This window comes from Podarcis raffonei, chromosome 1 (genome assembly GCF_027172205.1).
Source record: "Podarcis raffonei isolate rPodRaf1 chromosome 1, rPodRaf1.pri, whole genome shotgun sequence".
Lineage (NCBI taxonomy): Eukaryota > Metazoa > Chordata > Lepidosauria > Squamata > Lacertidae > Podarcis > Podarcis raffonei.
The window spans coordinates 21786827-21805480 of record NC_070602.1 but is presented as its reverse complement, the minus strand read 5'-3'; the positions used below and the strand labels follow the sequence as shown (position 1 = coordinate 21805480).

The following is an 18654-nucleotide window of genomic DNA, read 5'->3' as shown; positions in this document are numbered from 1 at the left end:
CCTTGACCGCTGGTCTTGCTAGCTAAGGATGATGGGAGTTGTAGTCCAAAAACAGCTGGAGGCCCAAGGTTGGGAAATGCTGTTCTAGTCTGTCCCTGTAATACATCGTGGTTCCTATGAGGCGGAGCAAAGAGCTGACCATTTGTTCGATTGCAATATTTTAATTTCCCTCCCAACTCACAAAACAGTGAGCATCATACATCACTCTGAAATACATTGATCATACATCACTCTGAAATATCATGATTTACTGCATCAAACTTTCCAGTGGCACGGATGCATCCAAGTCTCTTCCATTTTCTGTTATGGTCGCTTGTGTCACATAACCAGGGGTCAGCAAACTTTTTCAGCAATGGGCTGAAATTTTTTGGGGGGATAAAATGAACAAATTCCTATGCCCCACAAATAACCCAGCGATGCATTTTAAATAAAAGGACACATTCTACTCGTGTAAAAACACGCTGATTCCCGGACCGTCCATGGGCCAGATTTAGAAGGCGATTGGGCCAGATCCGGCCCCCAGGCCTTAGTTTGCCTGCTCATTCACATAACCTCATGTTGAACCTTGAATGCAGTGTGCTCCCATCCGCTGCATTCTGTAGGTTCGGGGTAAGAAAGATTCACATCTTGGAATCTCTTTCTGTCCTGGAACGCATTAGTTGAGCAGAAGGTTGCCGACATGGCACCCATGGGTACCCATTCACCCACAGAGGCCTTCCCCAGGTTGGAAGGAATATTCTGTTGTAGGTTATATAATAGGTTGTAACGTGTGCTTGGTTATGGTATATGAATGGTGTTGCTGACAGTTTCTCCAGTTTGCAAATGTACTCATGGGACCCAAAAAGTTGACAACCCCAGTTTTTAATACATGGTCCGTATTTTTTTTTAATCACATGTTATTTCTAAAAATTCTATCTGATGTATAGAATAGTTGCTCACACTCTGTAAGAAAAAGAAGAGAAAATTCACAAGGAGGGGAAATGTTTTGCTCTGGAATGAAAGCCTTCATTAAGTCAATTGGAACTATAATTGACATAATGGTACCAGGACTGCAGGCTGTGTAATGAGCTTTGATTGAAAATCCTCTTTCGCTTTAAACTTGCTGCTGAAGAAATGAGAATATACGTCTTAATTTTTATACAGTGCTTTAAATATATGTATGTAGTGAAAAAGAATTGGATTGACTTCTTGATAATGGTTCTTGTTTCCAATATAAGCTCTCCCTTTTATGACCAGCAAAATTACCGCAAATATCAGCAAGAAGAAACTTTGTTTAATAAACTCATAAATTAGAGATTATTGCATCCTTACCACCAGCAGTCCACAAAATTGGTTAATATGTTATTTCTTATTAGTTTGTTTGTGCAGATGCTGGAACAAAACTAGCTGAATCATTGATCTTACACAAGCAAATGATCGCTTCCATCCCTGGAGTAAGTAACAAAACATAAGTCGCCTCTTCATAAGCTCCAAATTTCTTTACCATTTCTTAGCTTTGTATGTATGTAGCCCAAATTTTCCAGTTGGAAGGGACTTGAGACTGAAGAAGAGAATATATATTTATCTCCATATCCTTGACTACTGGCCATGCCAGCTGGGGCTTGGGATATAAAAAGGCAGCGATTTCCACTCTGTGCTATGTTGAACACAATCAGCACTGTTTCTTTTCTGCCACAGTTTGGCTTCCACTAAAACCTACATTATCCACTTTGCTTTGGCAGAAACAAACATAATCAATTATTTAATTAATTTCAGTGGAAGGAAAAAGGCAAAAACTGTGCAGAAAATAACATCATTGTTTATGTAACATTGGCCTTCATCTGATGTAATAGTAATAGTAATAGTAATAGTAATAGTAATAGTAATTTATTATTTGTACCCCGCCCATCTGGCTGGGTTTCCCCAGCCACTCTGGGCGGCTTCCAACAAAGATTAAAAATACATTAAAATGTCACACATTAAAAACTTCCCTGAACAGGGCTGCCTTCAGATGTCTTCTAAATGTCAGGTAGTTGTTTATCTCTTTGACATCTGATGGGAGGGCGTTCCACAGGGTGGGCGCCACTACCAAGAAGGCCCTCTGTCTAGTAGGGAGCTTGTGCCACCATAAATCTATCACTATTTATATCATGGGACTCTTCTTAGGTAAATAGATAGGTAAATGACCCCTGGACAGAATGGAGTAAAGGTTTGTGCCAATCAATGCAGAATCATATGGCATTCCATCCACATTGAAACTTAGTGACTTAGTTTCAATATAGAGCATGCTTTCTGTCTTTCAGGAGAAGAAACTCCAAACCAGGGGTCATCAACCTTTTTCAGTTGTGGGCCGGTCCACCGTCCCTCAGACCATGTGGTGGGCTGGACTATATTTTGAAAAATAATAATAATAATGAACAAATTCCTATGCCCCACAAATAACCCAGAGATGCATTTTAAATAAAAGCACACATTCTACTCATGTAAAAACACCAGGCAGTCCCCACAAATAACCCAGAGATGCATTTTAAATAAAAGGACACATTCTATTCATGTAAAAACACACTGAGTCCCGGACCGTCCACGGGCCGGATGAGAATGTGATTGGGCCGCATCCCGCCCTCGGGCCTTAGGTTGCCTACCTCTGCTCCAAACCTTCTAAGCTTAAACGATACTAACAGTCACACACCATTCCCCAGTTAAACTATAATGTTATTTGAGTTAGGATGATACAATGGAGACTCTGGTAGCTTGAGGGCAGGGGTGGAAACGTGGAAGAGCAGATTATTCTGTTTGTACTCAACATATTTAGTGCAACGGGGAGAAACTGAATAAAAAGAAAGAGAAAATCCTTCAGATTCAGTCATTGGTATTCAAGGGGCTGGCGCACAATACCCTTTATCGTTCTGTCATTCAGTTTGAAAGAAGCAACATGTGGAATCCTTCTTCCAAGCCCACTGGAAGATGGAGGAGACTTTGACAGGGCTCTCTGTGACCTTATTTTTGCTGTTTGTTGTCCTGTCAAGCCAACTGACAGGCGTAACTGTGGAGGAGACAGAAGGTGGTGTAGTTCAGCCCTACGTAGATTTTATATTAGCATAGAGAAATGAGAAGCACTTGGGTCAGCTGCTAAAATGTGGAATTTGAGCAGATTGTCTCTTCTCTCACCCTCCGAATTCCAGCAAGTGAACCTCAACTGAGACTCTGAATTTGTGGGCCCAAATCATCGCTCGTCAAAGAGGGGCAATCTGTTATCCATATCAGCTGATTACTTTGGGTCGGAAAGGGAGTTAAGGTTGAATATTTTGTTGCAGGACTGACCAGTTACATTCTGAATTCTCTGCCACTCTACTCCAGGCCAGAAAAAATTCAACTACAACCTTATCACAATTGGCAGCAGCCAGTGTTAGAATGTTGTTGCTGTTTAGTCGTGTCCGACTCTTCGTGACCCCATGGACCGGAACACGCCAGGCACTTCTGTCTTCCACTGCTTCCTGCAGTTTGGTCAAACTCATGCTGGTAGCTTCGAGAACACTGTCCAACCATCTCGTCCTCTGTCGCCCCCTTCTCCTTGTGCCCTCCATCTTTCCCAACATCAGGGTCTTTTCCAGGGAGTCTTCTCTTCTCATGAGGTGGCCAAAGTATTGGAGCCTCAGCTTCAGGATCTGTCCTTCCAGTGAGCACTCAGGGCTTATTTCCTTAAGAATGGATCGGTTTGATCTTCTTGCAGTCCATGGGACTGTTAGGATAATAAGCCTAAAAAAATCACAACCACTTACAGTACTATTAGTCCTTTTGCAACCAGTGAGGCTATACTAGTGTAACTGACCTGGTCCATTAGGAACAATATTTGTCTTGAGATTAATCAGCTATAAGGCTGCAATGCTGTACCCACTTACTGGGTCCAACTGAACCAGGTGGGATTTACTTCTGAGTCCAACTGAACCCAGTGGGACTTACTTCTGAGTAGACATATATAGGGTTCAGGATTCAGTTGGTTTTGGGCTGAGGGAAGGAAAATGGACTTCCATTATTGTGCTTTGAGGAGCCCTCATAGTTGACCATTGTTCTTCCATGTTTTAGTGTGGAACAGCAGCCATGGAATGCATGAGACAGTACATTGGTGAAGTTTTGGATTTTATTGCCGATATGCATACGTTAACTAAATTAAAGGTGAGTATAGCATTCAGACACATCAGTTCAAATGATGTTATTGCATCATTTGGGGAGTTCTGCATTCTGGCCACCCATATAGTTGAGAGAACCTTAAGATGCTTTCTGAAAGCCCTTGCCATGTTTTATGGGAGAGTTGAAAAAGTAGCTTCCTACAATAACGATTATAGAAAGGGTGACTGTATAAGCAGCAAAAAGCAGAAAATAGTGACCAGGGTCCACAGGGGTGTCGGGACTCAAGCAAATAACTTGTGCTAGGCCAGTGGAACTGCTGAGTATTGCTTCCTGTGCTGAGGCAGGAAGCAGGGCCTTGTTGGTGACTGCACCATTTGAAACTCTCCCCCCCCCAGAGGTACAGATGGCAACTTCATTGTTGGACTTGGATTATCTAGTCCTGACAGAGCAAACTTTTGGAGGAGTTGTTTAGCCTGTTCTGGGGTGTCAGGTTGCCCTGTTCTGCCCTGTGTAAACTGCATGATCTGATTTCCAAATTGTATTTAGTTTTAATTTATTGGGTTTTGGTGTGTGTTTGTTGCACTTTTGGAAGTTGCTTTGGGGCCCTTGGTGAAAAGTGATCTCTATAAGTAAATGAATAAATTCAACTCCAAACACTCATAAATATCAATAAACAATAAGAGTAGCAGTTTTTTAAAAACTCCAATCATAACCAAAGCTCACTCTCAATCAACCAGCTCAATTAAATACTTGGGCAAACAAATGAGACTTCACCTTTTGCAGGTATAATAAAGGTATTTGATAAACTGATAGAAGTATCATATAACCTGGACATTTGCTCTTTAGCGCAGCCTTTAACTCCCTTCATTTGTAGTTCAAAACATCTGGAGTTGGTGAAAGCTGCTCTAGTGAATACAGTGTTTTCATATAAATGGAACAGCTTCCTTGGCCTTCAAAATGCCTTTAATCCCCCACATGTCTTACTTTTAATACCCTCAATATGCTGAATGTCCTTCCACCACAGAGTCACATGAAGACCTGTTCCCAGCCGTTGCATGAGGACACTTTTGGTGGGCATCTGAAGGTCGGTTTAGCCCAGATTGCTGCAATGGAGATCTCGCGTGGCAATCACAGGGACAACAAGGCTGTAGTTCGTTACCTCCCTTGGCTATACCATCCTCCATCTGCAATGCAACAGGGGTAAGGAAGTATTGGCTGCAAACAGTGTGACGTTAAGAGCTTTAAAACGCATCACCAGATGGGTGTGCCATGAAGAGGGATGAAAGTGGGGAGTTGCGTCCATCACTTGTAATGGCAAATGTGGTCTCCAGGAGGTGAGGGTAGCCGATGGGTCTCAACCCCTCAATGAGTTACGGACTTCCCCTGAATGTGAAGACAGGCTTCCCTGAACCCAGCAACGGGTCCAACCGTCAAGAAGGTGGTTTCTGCACATGCTGTAGAGGGAAGTGAGGGGCAGATGAGGCTTCTCAACCTGGGAAGGTAGGCCATCTGGGAGAAGGAAAACGCTGATCCTAAACCTCATCTGCATTGTGGGTTCTTTTCGGGAGAAGAAACGGCTCTGCACCAAACCAGAGTGGAGTCCCTAAGACGGTTGCCTTCTTCCGGCAACTCCTATAGCCAAGCCAGTGCCAAACGTATTGCTCTGCTTTGCTTTGGACCATATCAGCAAGGCTTGTCATCTGGGCAATTCAGGACTGCCTAGCTTTGCACCCCAAAGAGGTCACTTCAGTTTACCCCAGAGCTGCAGTCCATTGTCTCTTGAGACAGATGGATGCCAGCAACATCATCACTATGTACACACTAGCTGGGGAGCAGGAAAGAAACTGAATTTTCCTAGAAACAAAACATTGCAGTTTGTGTTACTTCCCTTCAACAAAAATGACACATTGAGAAAAGACATCTGAATCTGCACCACAGTTCCAAGGGCCAGGTACAGAGGCCTGAGGGCCGTGTTTGGCCCTCCGCCTGAGGTTCCCCACCCAATTCACTGTTTGAAACAAATGGATCACCTGAAAAGGCATGTTAATATGTACTTTGCCCGTGTTTTGCATCCATAATACAGTAATGTTCATGCATTTGTTAGCATAATAATATTTCAAGGCATAGGGAATAAAGCCTTTGGGATAACAAGACACTGAAATGCATTTTCTTTTCCAACAGGCCCAAAGAATTCATTGAATGCGTATCTCATATTCGTTTGCTCTCGTGGCTCCTGCTGGGGTCGCTGACGCATAATGTCATCTGTCCAAATTCCCCTTCAACGTGTATGCCCATTCCACTGGATGCTGGCTCTCATGTCGCTGACCACCTCATTGTGATCCTGATTGGGTTTCCAGAGCAGTCCAAGGTACAAGTATTCTGCTGGTTGTGCCTAAACAACATTTGACTATATAGATTTCAGCCTAATTAACCCGAATGGCTGCCTACTCTGCTGCCAATTTGCCTGGGTAATTAAGATCCTTGTCAGAGCTACTGCCCCTTGGCAGTGGATGCTGAGAAGACTCTGCAGCTGTTGTACAGTCTTTTGATCAGAGGCTGATGGTCAATAAAGTTGGGTGAATCTGTCAATTTCCGTTTCTCATTTTCCCCAGCCTTAAGTTCAGTTCTCCACTTTTAGCCCTCGTGAAAATTAATCAGCATCTTAGTACAAATTTATCCCAGTAGGTTTGTGTATAATTAGCCCTAATATACAATTTTTATTTTATTTTTTGCAAAACAGAGGTCCTTAGCAGAATGTACTTTGGGGCATTATTTTTAGTGTTTCATTGCAAACTTTGCCCTAATATATGCATATCTGTGCACATGGCTTGGCCGGAGAATTGTGTTACAAAATTTGAAGGAGCGTGAATTTCAAAGGGTGGCTGTGTTTCACTTTGCATATTGTTTCAGAAAGTGTGAATTGGGTAGGCTCATCATTAAACATGAACTGAATCAAGATGCCATCTGCATGTAGAAGTTCCCAGGTTCATTCCCGGTCATCTCATGTGGACATGACAAAGGAAGCAGTATAAGAGATTAAAATATTGAATGTTTTATGGAAGATTGGAGCCTTTTTCTCTGGAAAACATTAAAGTCAACAGAAGCGGGATCAGGATCCGAAATAGCAGTGGGTGGGAAATGGATCATGAATTGAAATAAGGGGAAAACAAATGAATAATTACAGTAATGAAGGGGAAATGTAATAGATAAAGTATGTCATATAACATAGCAGGAAAGAGTGGTTATGGAAACACCAGGGAGAAAGGATGGGAACTCAACTTGTAAAAATTCTTTTAAATTTGTAGTTAAATTGTTAAAAATCCTTGAAACTCAATTTTAAAAATTGGGGGTGGGGAAATCCCTGCCATCTCCAACGAGAGCTGGGAATGTTTCTACAGTAGTACCTCGGGTTACATACGCTTCAGGTTACATACGCTTCAGGTTACAGACTCCGCTAACCCAGAAATAGTACCTCGGCTTAAGAACTTTGCTTCAGGATGAGAACAGAAATCACACGGCAGCAGCAGCGGGAGGCCCCATTAGCTAAAGTGGTGCTTCAGGTTAAGAACAATTTCAGGTTAAGAACGGACTTCCGGAATGAATTAAGTATGTAAACAGAGGTACCACTGTATTCTAAAACCCCGAAGAGCTCTTGCTAGTGTGGACAGGACTGAGCCTGACAGACCACATGTCTGTGTTCCCAGCTCCCATCAGCCTCAGCAAGCATAGCCATTGGTCAAGAATGATGCGAGTTGTCATCCAACTAAATCTGGAGGGCATCAGGATGGAGAGGCTGTTCTAAACACTCCAATATTCTTCCATTCCCTTTCTCTCCCTGTTCTAACCAGCTCTGTGGTTCTGTGTGTGTTTTTTTAAAACTTTTAATGGCCTTCAGCTTCTCTATCCTTTTGCCTAACTCTAGCCTGTGAATTATAAGCCTGCTATTTCAATATGAATGAGTTGTCATATCGCTCACTGACAGGGAGGGAAAATCTGAGGGAATTCTTGACAGAGCCATATTTGATTAGGATTGCTTTGACGGGCGGGCGTGTTATTATTGGACAAGGGAATTGTCATGCTCCGGTACTCCGGGGGAGGGTGTGCGCATCCCATAATGCACTGCTGGAAGGAAAAGCTAACGCTCCCCCCCCCCGTTTCTCTTTTCTGCAGACGTCCGTCCTGCACATGTGCTCCCTCTTCCACGCCTTTATATTTGCTCAGCTGTGGACGGTGTATTGCGAACAAGCGGCGGTTGCGCCCACGGTGCAGAACCAGAACGAATTCAGCTTCACCGCCATCCTGACCGCCCTGGAGTTCTGGAGCCGAGTCACCCCTAGCATCCTCCAGCTGATGGCACATAACAAGGTGGTGAGTCAGAGGCAGTGAGCAGAGCTAGGCGAGATCCCACAAAGCCCCAAGCAATAGATAGACCAGGCATAGGCAAACGCCCGCCCTCCAGATGTTTGGGACTACAACTCCCATCATCCCTAGCTAACAGGATCAGTGGTCAGGGATGATGGGAATTGTAGTCCCAAACATCTGGAGCACCGGAGTTTGCCTATGTGTTTAGATAGACCATTTGAAAATGAAAATCGTAGGGCATGCACACATGCACACATCTGGCAGCCAGAAGACTATAGGGCTATATAGCTCAGTAGTAGAATAAATTGCATTTCCAGGAGATAATCTTGCAAGGTGGCAGCACGCATGCTTTGAGACTCCCTGCCTGTTAGGCAGGCGCCCTCGCAACATTTCATAAATAAATGGAATAAATGCATAAATATTGCTTTAGATTCCTGCTGAAAGCTTATTGTTATTATTACCGTGCTAGGATACATTTATTTATTAAATATATATACCAAAGGAGCCCAACATTATTAGGGTCCACATATTTTGAAGAGCAAAAAAGAGGACACATTTGCCGACTTCTACTGTTAACTGTGGATCGCTATGGCGACTCTACCTGTGAAAAAGAGGATGTGTCCTGGAAAAAGAGGACATATGGCAACCCCACCCAACATGGACTCCCTTGGGAGGTGGTGAACTCTCCTTTCTTGGAGGTTTTTAAGCAGAGGCTGGATGGCCACCTGTCATGGATACTTTAGTTGAGATTCTTGCATTGCAGGGGGTTGGACCAGATGGAATTTAATTGGGTTGTTCTGAAGTTTAATTAAAATATCCAAATAACGATGAAGGAGGCTACCAAAAGGGTTTAACTTTTTCAGCAATATTGAAAATTCCATGGCCTTTTCGTTATCGAGTTACATTTGCCTTGGTTTACCTTTATATTTACATCACATAAAAGTTAAAATGATATTTACAACCCAAGGCTGGGAGACATCCCCCTGCCCTGTATGCCATGTTTTATGCTTTGAAGATTACATATTCATAGCTCCCTGCTGATTCAGAATGATAAATCACTTTGGATGGGCAGGGAATAAATAGGACTTAGATAGCAAGTTAACTTCAGAGAGAATCCAGTTCTTTTTAAAGAAATCTGGCTCTGCTATGCATGGCGGTTGTCCTGGATGGGATGCTTGAAAAGCCTTTTCAAGGTTAATTGAAATATGCAGAGCATCATTGGGTTGCACTGGTGGAAGCTAAAACTGAATAAAATCTCTTAAAGATTGTCATGGCTATGTGAAAGGTAATGTTGGGTTTCCACTTCTTTACTGGATATTCAGTCTGATGTGTTGATGGTTCAAGGTGATAGCTCAGTAGGTAGAGCATGAGACTCTTGATCTCAAGGTTGTGAGTTCGAGCCCCACATTGGGCAAAATACAGGTGAAACTTGGAAAATTAGAATATCATGGAAAAGTTCATTTATTTCAGTAATTCAACTTAAAAGGTGAAACTAATATATGACATGGCTCCCCAAATCAACAGACTGTGGAAAAACTTCACACTGGACTTCAAGCATCTGTCATTGTGTGCCTCCCCGTTCTTCCTCCAGACTCTGGGTTTCCAAATGAGATGCAAAAGCTGCTCTCATCAGAAAAGAGATTTGGAGAGCCATGTCATCAGCTGGTGTTGGTCCACTGTGCTTCATTAAGTGCAGGCTCAACACAGCCGTCTACCAGGAGATTTTGGAGCACTTCATGCTTCCTTCCGCAGACGAGCTTTATGGGGATGCTGACTTCATTTTCCAGCAGGACTTTGACACCTGCCCACACTGCCAAAAGTACAAAAACCTGGTTCAATGCCCATGGGATTACTGTGCTTGATTGGCCAGCAAACTTGCCTGACCTGAACCCCATAGAGAATCTATGGGGTATTGCCAAGAGAAAGATGAGAGACATGAGACCGAGCAATGCAGAAGAGCTGAAGGCTGCTATTGAAGCTTCCTGGTCTTCCATAACACCTCAGCAGTGCCACAGGCTGATAGCATCCATGCCACACCGCATTGAGGCAGTAATTGATGCAAAAGGGGCCCAAACCTAGTTCTGAGTACATATGCATGCTTCTGCTTCTCAGAGGTCCAATATTGCTCTATTTGCAGTCCTTGTTTTGCTGATTTCATTTAATATTCTAATTTTCTGAGATTGTTAATTTGGGGTTTTCATCAGGTGTATGCCATGATCGTCACAATTATAACAAATAAAGGCTTGACATATCTCACTTTGCATGTCATGAGTCTATCTCATATATTAGTTTCACCTTTTAAGTTGAATTACTGAAATAAATGAACTTTTCCACGATATTCTAATTTTCCGAGTTTCACCTGTATCCCTCCATTGCAGGGGGCTGGACTGAATGACCTTTGTGGTCCTTTCCAGCTCTACAATTCTACGATTCTGTATTGCTTTCATTTAAGTACCATACTAATGAATCTAGGTTAATCCCATCAGTCTCAGTTTTTTTGGTGTGTTTTGCTTTCACGACAATACGGCACTGAGTATTTACTTTATTTCAACATCTTTCCCCCCTCCACAGATGGTAGAGATGGTATGTCTCCATGTGATCAGCTTGATGGAGGCTTTGCAGGAATGCAATTCCACTATTTTCGTCAAGGTAGGTCAATTCTCCATTGAGAATACTTTTTCCTTCTTCTTTTTTTAAGATGGTTAGAATCCAAAATCCTGTGCATCCAAAAGGAGAAATTGCAGTCAACAGAACTGGAATTTTTCCTGTGCTCCAAGTAGCATGCAGGACAGAGATTCCTTCATTCATAATAGAGAGGAAATAACTCTGGTGACTGGGTTCAGCTGGTAAAACAGCTTTCGGTACAGCTTTCATGTAACTCAGCTGTATACTTTCCCCAAAACGATGTGGTTCTTAGGAAACTTGGGTCAAAGAGACAAGGGGAAAATGTAAGCGATCGTTCTTCTCTGCTTTCTTCCAGCCTTTTTACCAAAAAGCTGCCTTTGTTCTTCAAAAGGTAACATCTGTTGCCAACTGATGGGCTTTCTCTTGGAGCATTAGGTGGGAAGAGCCATCAGAACACATGCAGAAAATTTATTTTTTTATTTTGTTTATTTAAGATAAAATGTTTTTGCCGAGGGAGACCCCATTCCACTGTCCTAACAGCTTTTACCATCAGAAAGTTTTTCCTGATGTTTAGTTGGAATCTCCTTGTAATTTGAAGCCATTGGTTCGAATCCTACCCTCCAGAGCGGGAGAAAACAAGCTTGTTCCATCTTCCAGGTGACAGCCCTTGAGATATTGGAAGATGGCTATCATATCTCCTCTCAGTCTCCTCTTTTTCAGGCGAAACATACTCAGCTCTTTCAACCGTTCCTCATAAGACTTGATTTCCAGAATCTTGATTGTATTGGTTGCTCCTTCAACTGCCTTCATCCCCAGTCGCTAGCTGGGGCTAATGGAGACAGCTTCTGCACCCCAGTTTTCTATAGGGTTAAACACACCTCTTTCGCCCCATGGGGCATACAGCATCCTAGCTGTTTGGCTTGCTGCCTGCTTGTTAGGGATCCAGGCTTGTCCATCTCTGCTTCTGTGTGTAATTGACAGTCACTGCAAGGGCAAAGCCATCTTCCTAACATTTCAAGATCTCGCCTCCATGCTGTAATGTAGTTGTGTTCTGCTCTTCACTGGGATTCCCTAACCAATGCTGTTGGTAATTAGGGACAACAACCCACTAACAGAACACAGCCAAGTATTACGCCATCTGGTTTGGTCAATGAAAGCACATCCTCTGGAGGGTGGTTTATCTCATGCTGTCAATACTGATTAGGTTGTACACGGAGCTCTAGGGAGCTTAATTGGAAAATCGCAAATCTTGATGCCATTTGGAGGAGAGCTTTAGAACAATATGTCCAACTCCTTAAATAATATGGGAGAGCGCGGATAACATGTCAAAAGGGCCTTCGGACTTGAAGTGAACCTGGCACACACTTAAAAATAAAATAAAAACAACAACCCCGAACAAATCAACCGTTGCAGCCCTCTTCGTTTCTTCCACAGAAATCTGAGCTTAGCAAATGCCAGAAGCAGGCACAGTTAGCAGATGTGATACAGGCATGTCTATGTGCTGAGAAAAATGTGGAAGTTTGGTTGAACACCATCCTCAAGGTATTGCAGGTGACAGGTGACGCCTCCTGTGTGTCACAGGAGCATGTACAGAAAAGTAGGCCAATGGTGGGCATGACCACCGAGGGCAAACTTTTTCAGGACACATGCTGACTGTGGGTGGAACGAAGCCAGTAATGTTCCCAAAGCCCAAAGAGGTGACTATCCCCTTTCCACCCCCCTCACACTCTTGCTCTCTCCCTCTTCTTCCCCACCCAGTGGGCAGGTGGGGAGGGACAGATCACTCTTGCCAGAGATCTGAAGTGATCGACCACAGAAGGTGTGTGTGTGTGTGTATAGGACCAAGGGCTGCATGAAAGTTGAGAGCAGTATTAGGTTAGGGTTGCCGTATTTTGAAGAGCAAAAAAGAGGAAAAATTTGCCGACTTCCACCACACCTGCTGAAATTCCCCTTTCCACGCACACACCTCCTGCTTAAGGTGCAGACGCTCCTCTTAGCCTTCTCACCTGGAGAGGCTGCTGCAGATTCCCCGGTCCTCTCACATTCCCGAAGACCAAAGCCTTCCTATCCCTTAGCAGAAGTCATTTCCCCCAGCTGCTGGCAACTCCATGTGCATCGTTCTCACCCCACACCAAGACCCCCGCTTCCTCCTCCCTCCCCGCTTTCCAGTTCCCTGGCCACCTGCCACCCTCCCCAGCACATTCCCAGCCAGCCCCAGGGACCCTCTCCATGCAACCCCTCACTTTTAGCACCCAGCATCCTCAAATGGATATATTCACAATCGGTTATCCTGCTTTACCTACCCCTGGTCTCCCAGGTCCTGGTCCAATATTCTAACCTCTACACCACCATTTTGCATGTAGAGCAGATGTTCTGGCACTGGGCTACTGCAACCCTTCTCCACCTTCCTAAAAAAAGGGGGGAGCCACCATGTACAGGTCAATTTAAATTGACCATGTGACAGCTGCCACTGCTCAGTGGAGTTGGTTGCACGGCCAGTGGCTCTTTAAACACCTCTGCAATTCCCTCCCCTGCCTGTCAGTTCTGGAGCTCTGAAGACAATTGCATAACCCCGATGGCACCCTGCAGTACATAGGCAGTCGCAGGCACCATGGGGAGCAATTTGAAGCAGATTCCACACCATGGCAATTTCACTGGAACTAGCTGCAGTATCTTTACAAAGCAGAAATGAGGGGAAAATTGATTACAAAAATCTCAGCAAAAATGTGTTTTTAAATAAAGTTTAAAGTCATTTATAAATATCTCTTTTTAAAAAAAGAAAAATGCTCTTGTTTTTCTGGAATATTTAAACATCCGTTTATTAAAAGATTTTACTTTTTAAAATAAAAGACATGGCACAGAGCACGGCTTAGCCAATGTTCCCTGCAAATGTTTGTTGCACTACCTGTGAATGAATGTTATCAGCAAGGTTTATGGTTTGTTCTTCAGACTAAGAAAATTAGTCACATCCTCTTCTGACTGTGTGTAACTATAACAACATGGTGACTGTAATGAATTAATTCTCACTATGCTGAGGAAAATAATGCAATTTCTGTCTTCCATCAGCTGATCCCGATGTGGCTGCCAATGATTCAGTCCAATCTAAAGGTAGGCTCCCCATTCCAGCTGCCCAACTTCAACCTTTTCCCCATGTATTTTTATGTAAGAAAACATTGAATTTTGTGCCCAAATTCATCATAAGAATTCTGGATTATTTGTTTATTGCAGTTATCCATTGCTTACTACAAAAACATATCAAAGCAACTTGCAATTACAAATGCATACATGATACAAAATGCAAAATACGTCAAAAAGATAGAAGGGCAATTCATAGACTAAAAGTGTCCTGCAATTACACTGAGAGGACAAATCCTATCCCACTCTATTAAAAGATGGACACCAAGACAGGCTTGGTTATCGTCATACCCTATGACCCTAACTGAATGCCAAATGCCTATGTGGGCATGAATGTATTTGCCTCTTGGCTAAAAGCTGGCAATGATCGCGTCAAGCACTCCTCCTTAGGAAGAGCATTCCACTATTTGGGGAGCCACCACTAAAAAGGCCCACTGTCATAATGCCGCCCTCAGCATCTCCCTCAGAGGGGGAGCACAAAGAAGGGAGTAAATTATTAGTTTTTATTTCTTTATTCAGGAATATTTACACCTCACCTACTAACCAAAGTTCTCAAGGTAGTTTACAATACATTAAAATACAATAAATTAGGCAATGGTGCAATAGTCACTACAGCTGCATCTTCTGGCCTAGGGCTGACTGTTGAAGCAGCTAGATGTGAGTCCCATGCAGGACTCAGTGCTGGTGTCAGTGGCATAGCGTGGGGGGCGCAGGGGGGGCCGGCCGCACCGGGCGCAACATCTGGGGGTTAGGGGGCACAAATCCATGGGTTAGGGGGCGCAAATCCACGGGTTAGGGGGCGCAAATTACTTGCCTTGCCCTGGGTGCTGACAACCCACGCTACGCCACTGGCTGGTGTCTCTCACAGCCCTGGCCCTAGTAGGAGGTGCTGGAGAAGCAGAGATGCATCCCTCTGGGGTCTCAGATGTTTCTACATGAACTGAGACTCTAATAAGTTCATCCTCAGCCATGTCGTTGTACCTTTGCCCATTAGGGACACGAGTGGCGCTGTGGTCTAAACCACTGAGCCTCTTGGGCTTTACGATCAGAAGGTTGGCGGTTCAAATCCGCACGACGAGGTGAGCTCCCGTTGCTCTGTCCCAGCTCCTGCCAACCTAGCAGTTCAAAAACATGCCAGTGCAAGTAGATAAATAGGTAATACTGCGGCAGAAAGGTAAATGGCATTTCCATGCGCTCTGGTTTCTGTCACAGTGTTCCATTGCGCCAGAAGTGGTTTAGTCATGATGGCCACATGACCTGGAATGCTGTCTGTGGACAAACGCCGGCTCCCTCGGCCTGAAAGTGAGATGAGCACCACACCCCATAGTCACCTTTGGCTGGACTTACCTTTACCTTTTACCTTTGCCCCATGCAACCCAGGACAAGGGAGTCTGGGGCTAAAACAGCTTGCAAAAACTCCCCCAAACAAAACCCTTTCCAAGAGATGAAACAGATGCAGCTCCTTCAGAATCCGATAAGGAATCACTGAACTTCCACATGGCTCAGCCTCTCAGGGCCATGCAAGGGAAGGAAACCAGAAGGCCAAGGAAGGGAACTTTAGAGAGCAGCACAGATAATCAAGCCGACTCAGGCGATTCTCTGTGAAGCCTCAATTAGGTGCACAAAGCAATACAAAGGCAGCCCCTTGAGGAGCCATGCGGTTTGCGCAGCAGAGCAGGAAGCTCTGGGAGAGAGAAGCGAAAGCACTGGTTCTTTTGTTGACATGTGGCTACTGAAAACTCATATAGACCTGGATGAATCATCTGAAATGGAGGGGACTCCGTCCTTTATAAGAGCCACACTTATCACAGCCTCATTGTCTTGGGTTGTGGCAGCTAGAAAAGTTGTTATTTTTGCAGGCCTGTAATAAATAGGGGAGCGCATTGGATTCAGAGGAATGTAGGAGTGTAGCAGGATGCTTCAGAATTATACGGGGCTCATCAGAGGTGAAGCGGGATCTCTATGAGGAGGCATGAGGCGAAGAAAGGACTTTGTGGCACCTCTGCAATCCAGACATAAAAAATGCTACAGACATTAGTGTTTGCATGAAAGTCCTGTCTCCTGCATTTACCAACAATGCTAGGGTGAGAGGATACGGGGAAGACAGGGAAAACATGAGCAGACTGTGACTGACAGGTCTAGCATGCAACCAGAGGGAATGATTTTGTCAGTGCTGTCCAATTCCAGTTCTGGGGGTGGACGGGGAGGACGGGGAGGAAGTAGCTTTGCTAGAGTGCAACTTGCATCTCTTAAGTTTAAGGAAGATGCCAGGAAGGGAAGGAGAGGGGAATGATTTTACCCTGGATGGTAATTTGTTTCAGTTCTTCCCACTCCAAATTAAACTTTTAAAGTGCTTAACACAAAGGCCCCTGCACCTCTTTGCAGTTTGGCAGGTTTCAAAGCAGCTCACATTAATAAGGAGACTACAGTAGAGGGAAATGTGGGTTTTCGCCCCTGTCTTATGCTGGGTGTGAATATTGATTGTTTTATTTCAGAATGACATTGTCTTAAACAATTGTTTGAAAGTTGATTTTTATAGCCCATGGTTGAAATCCTTTTAAAATAAAGAAAATGACTGATATATCAAAACAAACAATTCAATTCAATTCAAATCTTTATTATGGTCATAGACCAGCATAAAAGGGTGGGATATAGGCATTTAAAATCTGAAAAGCGTTTTGGAAAGCTACAAGGTATTAAAACAGAAGGTGAATATGAAAGTCTATAAGAATTTAAAAGAAGCTAAAAGAAGGGATAGGAGCATTGGGTGGGTGTGGAAGAGCATAAAAGGTTGATACATAAAAGACTTTAACTATTAATTTACAGCGCTCTCTGATATGTTCATTTAATCCAACAAATTAAAAAAACAACCCCACCTTTTGTATATTTTAACAGCATTTATCTGCTGGGCTGCAGCTCCGCCTGCAAGCGATCCAGAGCAACGTGAACCATCATAGCCTTAGGATGCTGCAGGGATCGGGCCAGATGAACACCAACTTCACCGTCCTCCGCAAGTGGCTGCAGTGCACCCAGTTTAAGATGGCTCAAGTGGAGATCCAGTCGTCTGAAGCAGCCTCTCAGTTTTATCCGTTATGAACCGGGCAGAACCTTCCAGAACCTTCTGCTTAGACTAGCAATAATAGGGCTAAAAGCTATAAGACTAAAGGCCATCCTTAAAAACAGTACTGTAGCTACACTTTTTTTTCTTCGTCTGGTAGGTGTATACAAATAGCGGAAGTTAGTGATCTGGTCACATCCACTCCTAACCACAAATACGTACTTGCTCTTGTGGGTAGCAGTCCAGTGTCCTCTTCACATTGAGGGTACACCAAATGAGGGAGGCAGTGTGCCTCTGAATGCCAGTTACTAGAAACCATAGCGGGTGAGAGTGCTGTGGCACTTGGGTCCTGCTTCCCGACTTCCCATAAACATCCGGTTCGCTGCTGTGAGAACAGGATGTTGGAACAGATGAGCCATTGGCCTGATCCTGCAGGCTCTTCTTATGTTCTTCTGAGGCCTGTGCGTAGCAAGATGTTAAACTGTGTGTGCTTCAAAATTTTTCCTCCTTCCCTACCCCCACCCGACCCTAAGAAATTACTCTTCCCCCTGCTTGTTACGGTACTTTTAATATCTTTCAATCCCACCGTTGTTTGTGCTCACTGATACCAAGGAGTGCTCTGTGCTGCTATTTAAAAAAAGCAGGGCTTTTTAGAAACCTCCTCAGTGCTTTCTTGCTCCTGTCGTCGTCTTGGAACTCAAAACTCAGTAATGCAATAAACCTTGTCACTTTAAGATAGTGACCCTATATAATGAGGATTTTTGCAGGCGTTCTTTCTTTTCTCTTTTCCAAAAGGCGGTGGCCACTTCAAAGCATGACTGGTTGCCAGAGAGGCAGGTCCAGAAGTGCCCCTTATAGAGTAACCCTATGCATATCTGCTCAGACATTAGGCCTGTTGAATTCCATGGGACTTAGTCCCGGGTAAGTGTGCCGAGAGCTGCCACTTTACAGAGAAGGGGTTGTTGAGAGAATCGAGTTGCTGGGATTGCACCAAGCAAGGCAAGGGGTGGATGGGTGGAGGAGCTTTATTCCTCCTCCTTCTGTGGACCATCTGCTCTAGGCTCCGTGTAGGTCTCCTCCTTCATCGGGGAAATGGGAGGACTTGGAATCATGCAGATCCAAGGCTTCCCCCAATCTGCCCCTGCAACACAGCCTTCTTGGGCTTTTCCAGCACCAAAGGAGCAATGGAGGTGGATATTTGCAATGAGGAGGCCCCTGGAAGCGGACTCCCCCCCGTGGCCACAGACCTCCCTCTCCACTGGTGAGGGTGGGGAAGGCTGCATCATCAAATGACCCCTCAGCCACCCTTCTCTGGGAGCTTTAGGTTGCTCCTTTGGCATCCCAGGAGAGAGAAAACCTTCCACATT

At 44.2% G+C, this 18654-nt stretch overlaps 1 protein-coding gene across 6 annotated transcripts in view; it reads left to right on the top strand.

Annotated features, from left to right (window-relative positions):
• Positions 1 to 17411, top strand: part of UNC79 (unc-79 homolog, NALCN channel complex subunit) — a 133065-nt gene extending 115654 nt beyond the window's left edge. For 5 of the 6 annotated variants that reach the window (XM_053376274.1, XM_053376264.1, XM_053376251.1 and 2 more), the window contains 8 exons: positions 1356 to 1433; positions 4063 to 4152; positions 5132 to 5307; positions 6289 to 6475; positions 8278 to 8475; positions 11041 to 11118; positions 14161 to 14202; positions 17125 to 17411. In XM_053376274.1, coding sequence (XP_053232249.1) covers positions 1356 to 1433; positions 4063 to 4152; positions 5132 to 5307; positions 6289 to 6475; positions 8278 to 8475; positions 11041 to 11118; positions 14161 to 14202; positions 17125 to 17325 — 1050 coding nt within the window. In that variant the 3' untranslated portion in view covers positions 17326 to 17411. The remainder of the gene's footprint in view (positions 1 to 1355; positions 1434 to 4062; positions 4153 to 5131; positions 5308 to 6288; positions 6476 to 8277; positions 8476 to 11040; positions 11119 to 14160; positions 14203 to 17124) is intronic. The other variant, XM_053376261.1, reaches the window with a different exon arrangement.
• The last annotated feature ends 1243 nt before the right edge of the window (positions 17412 to 18654 follow it).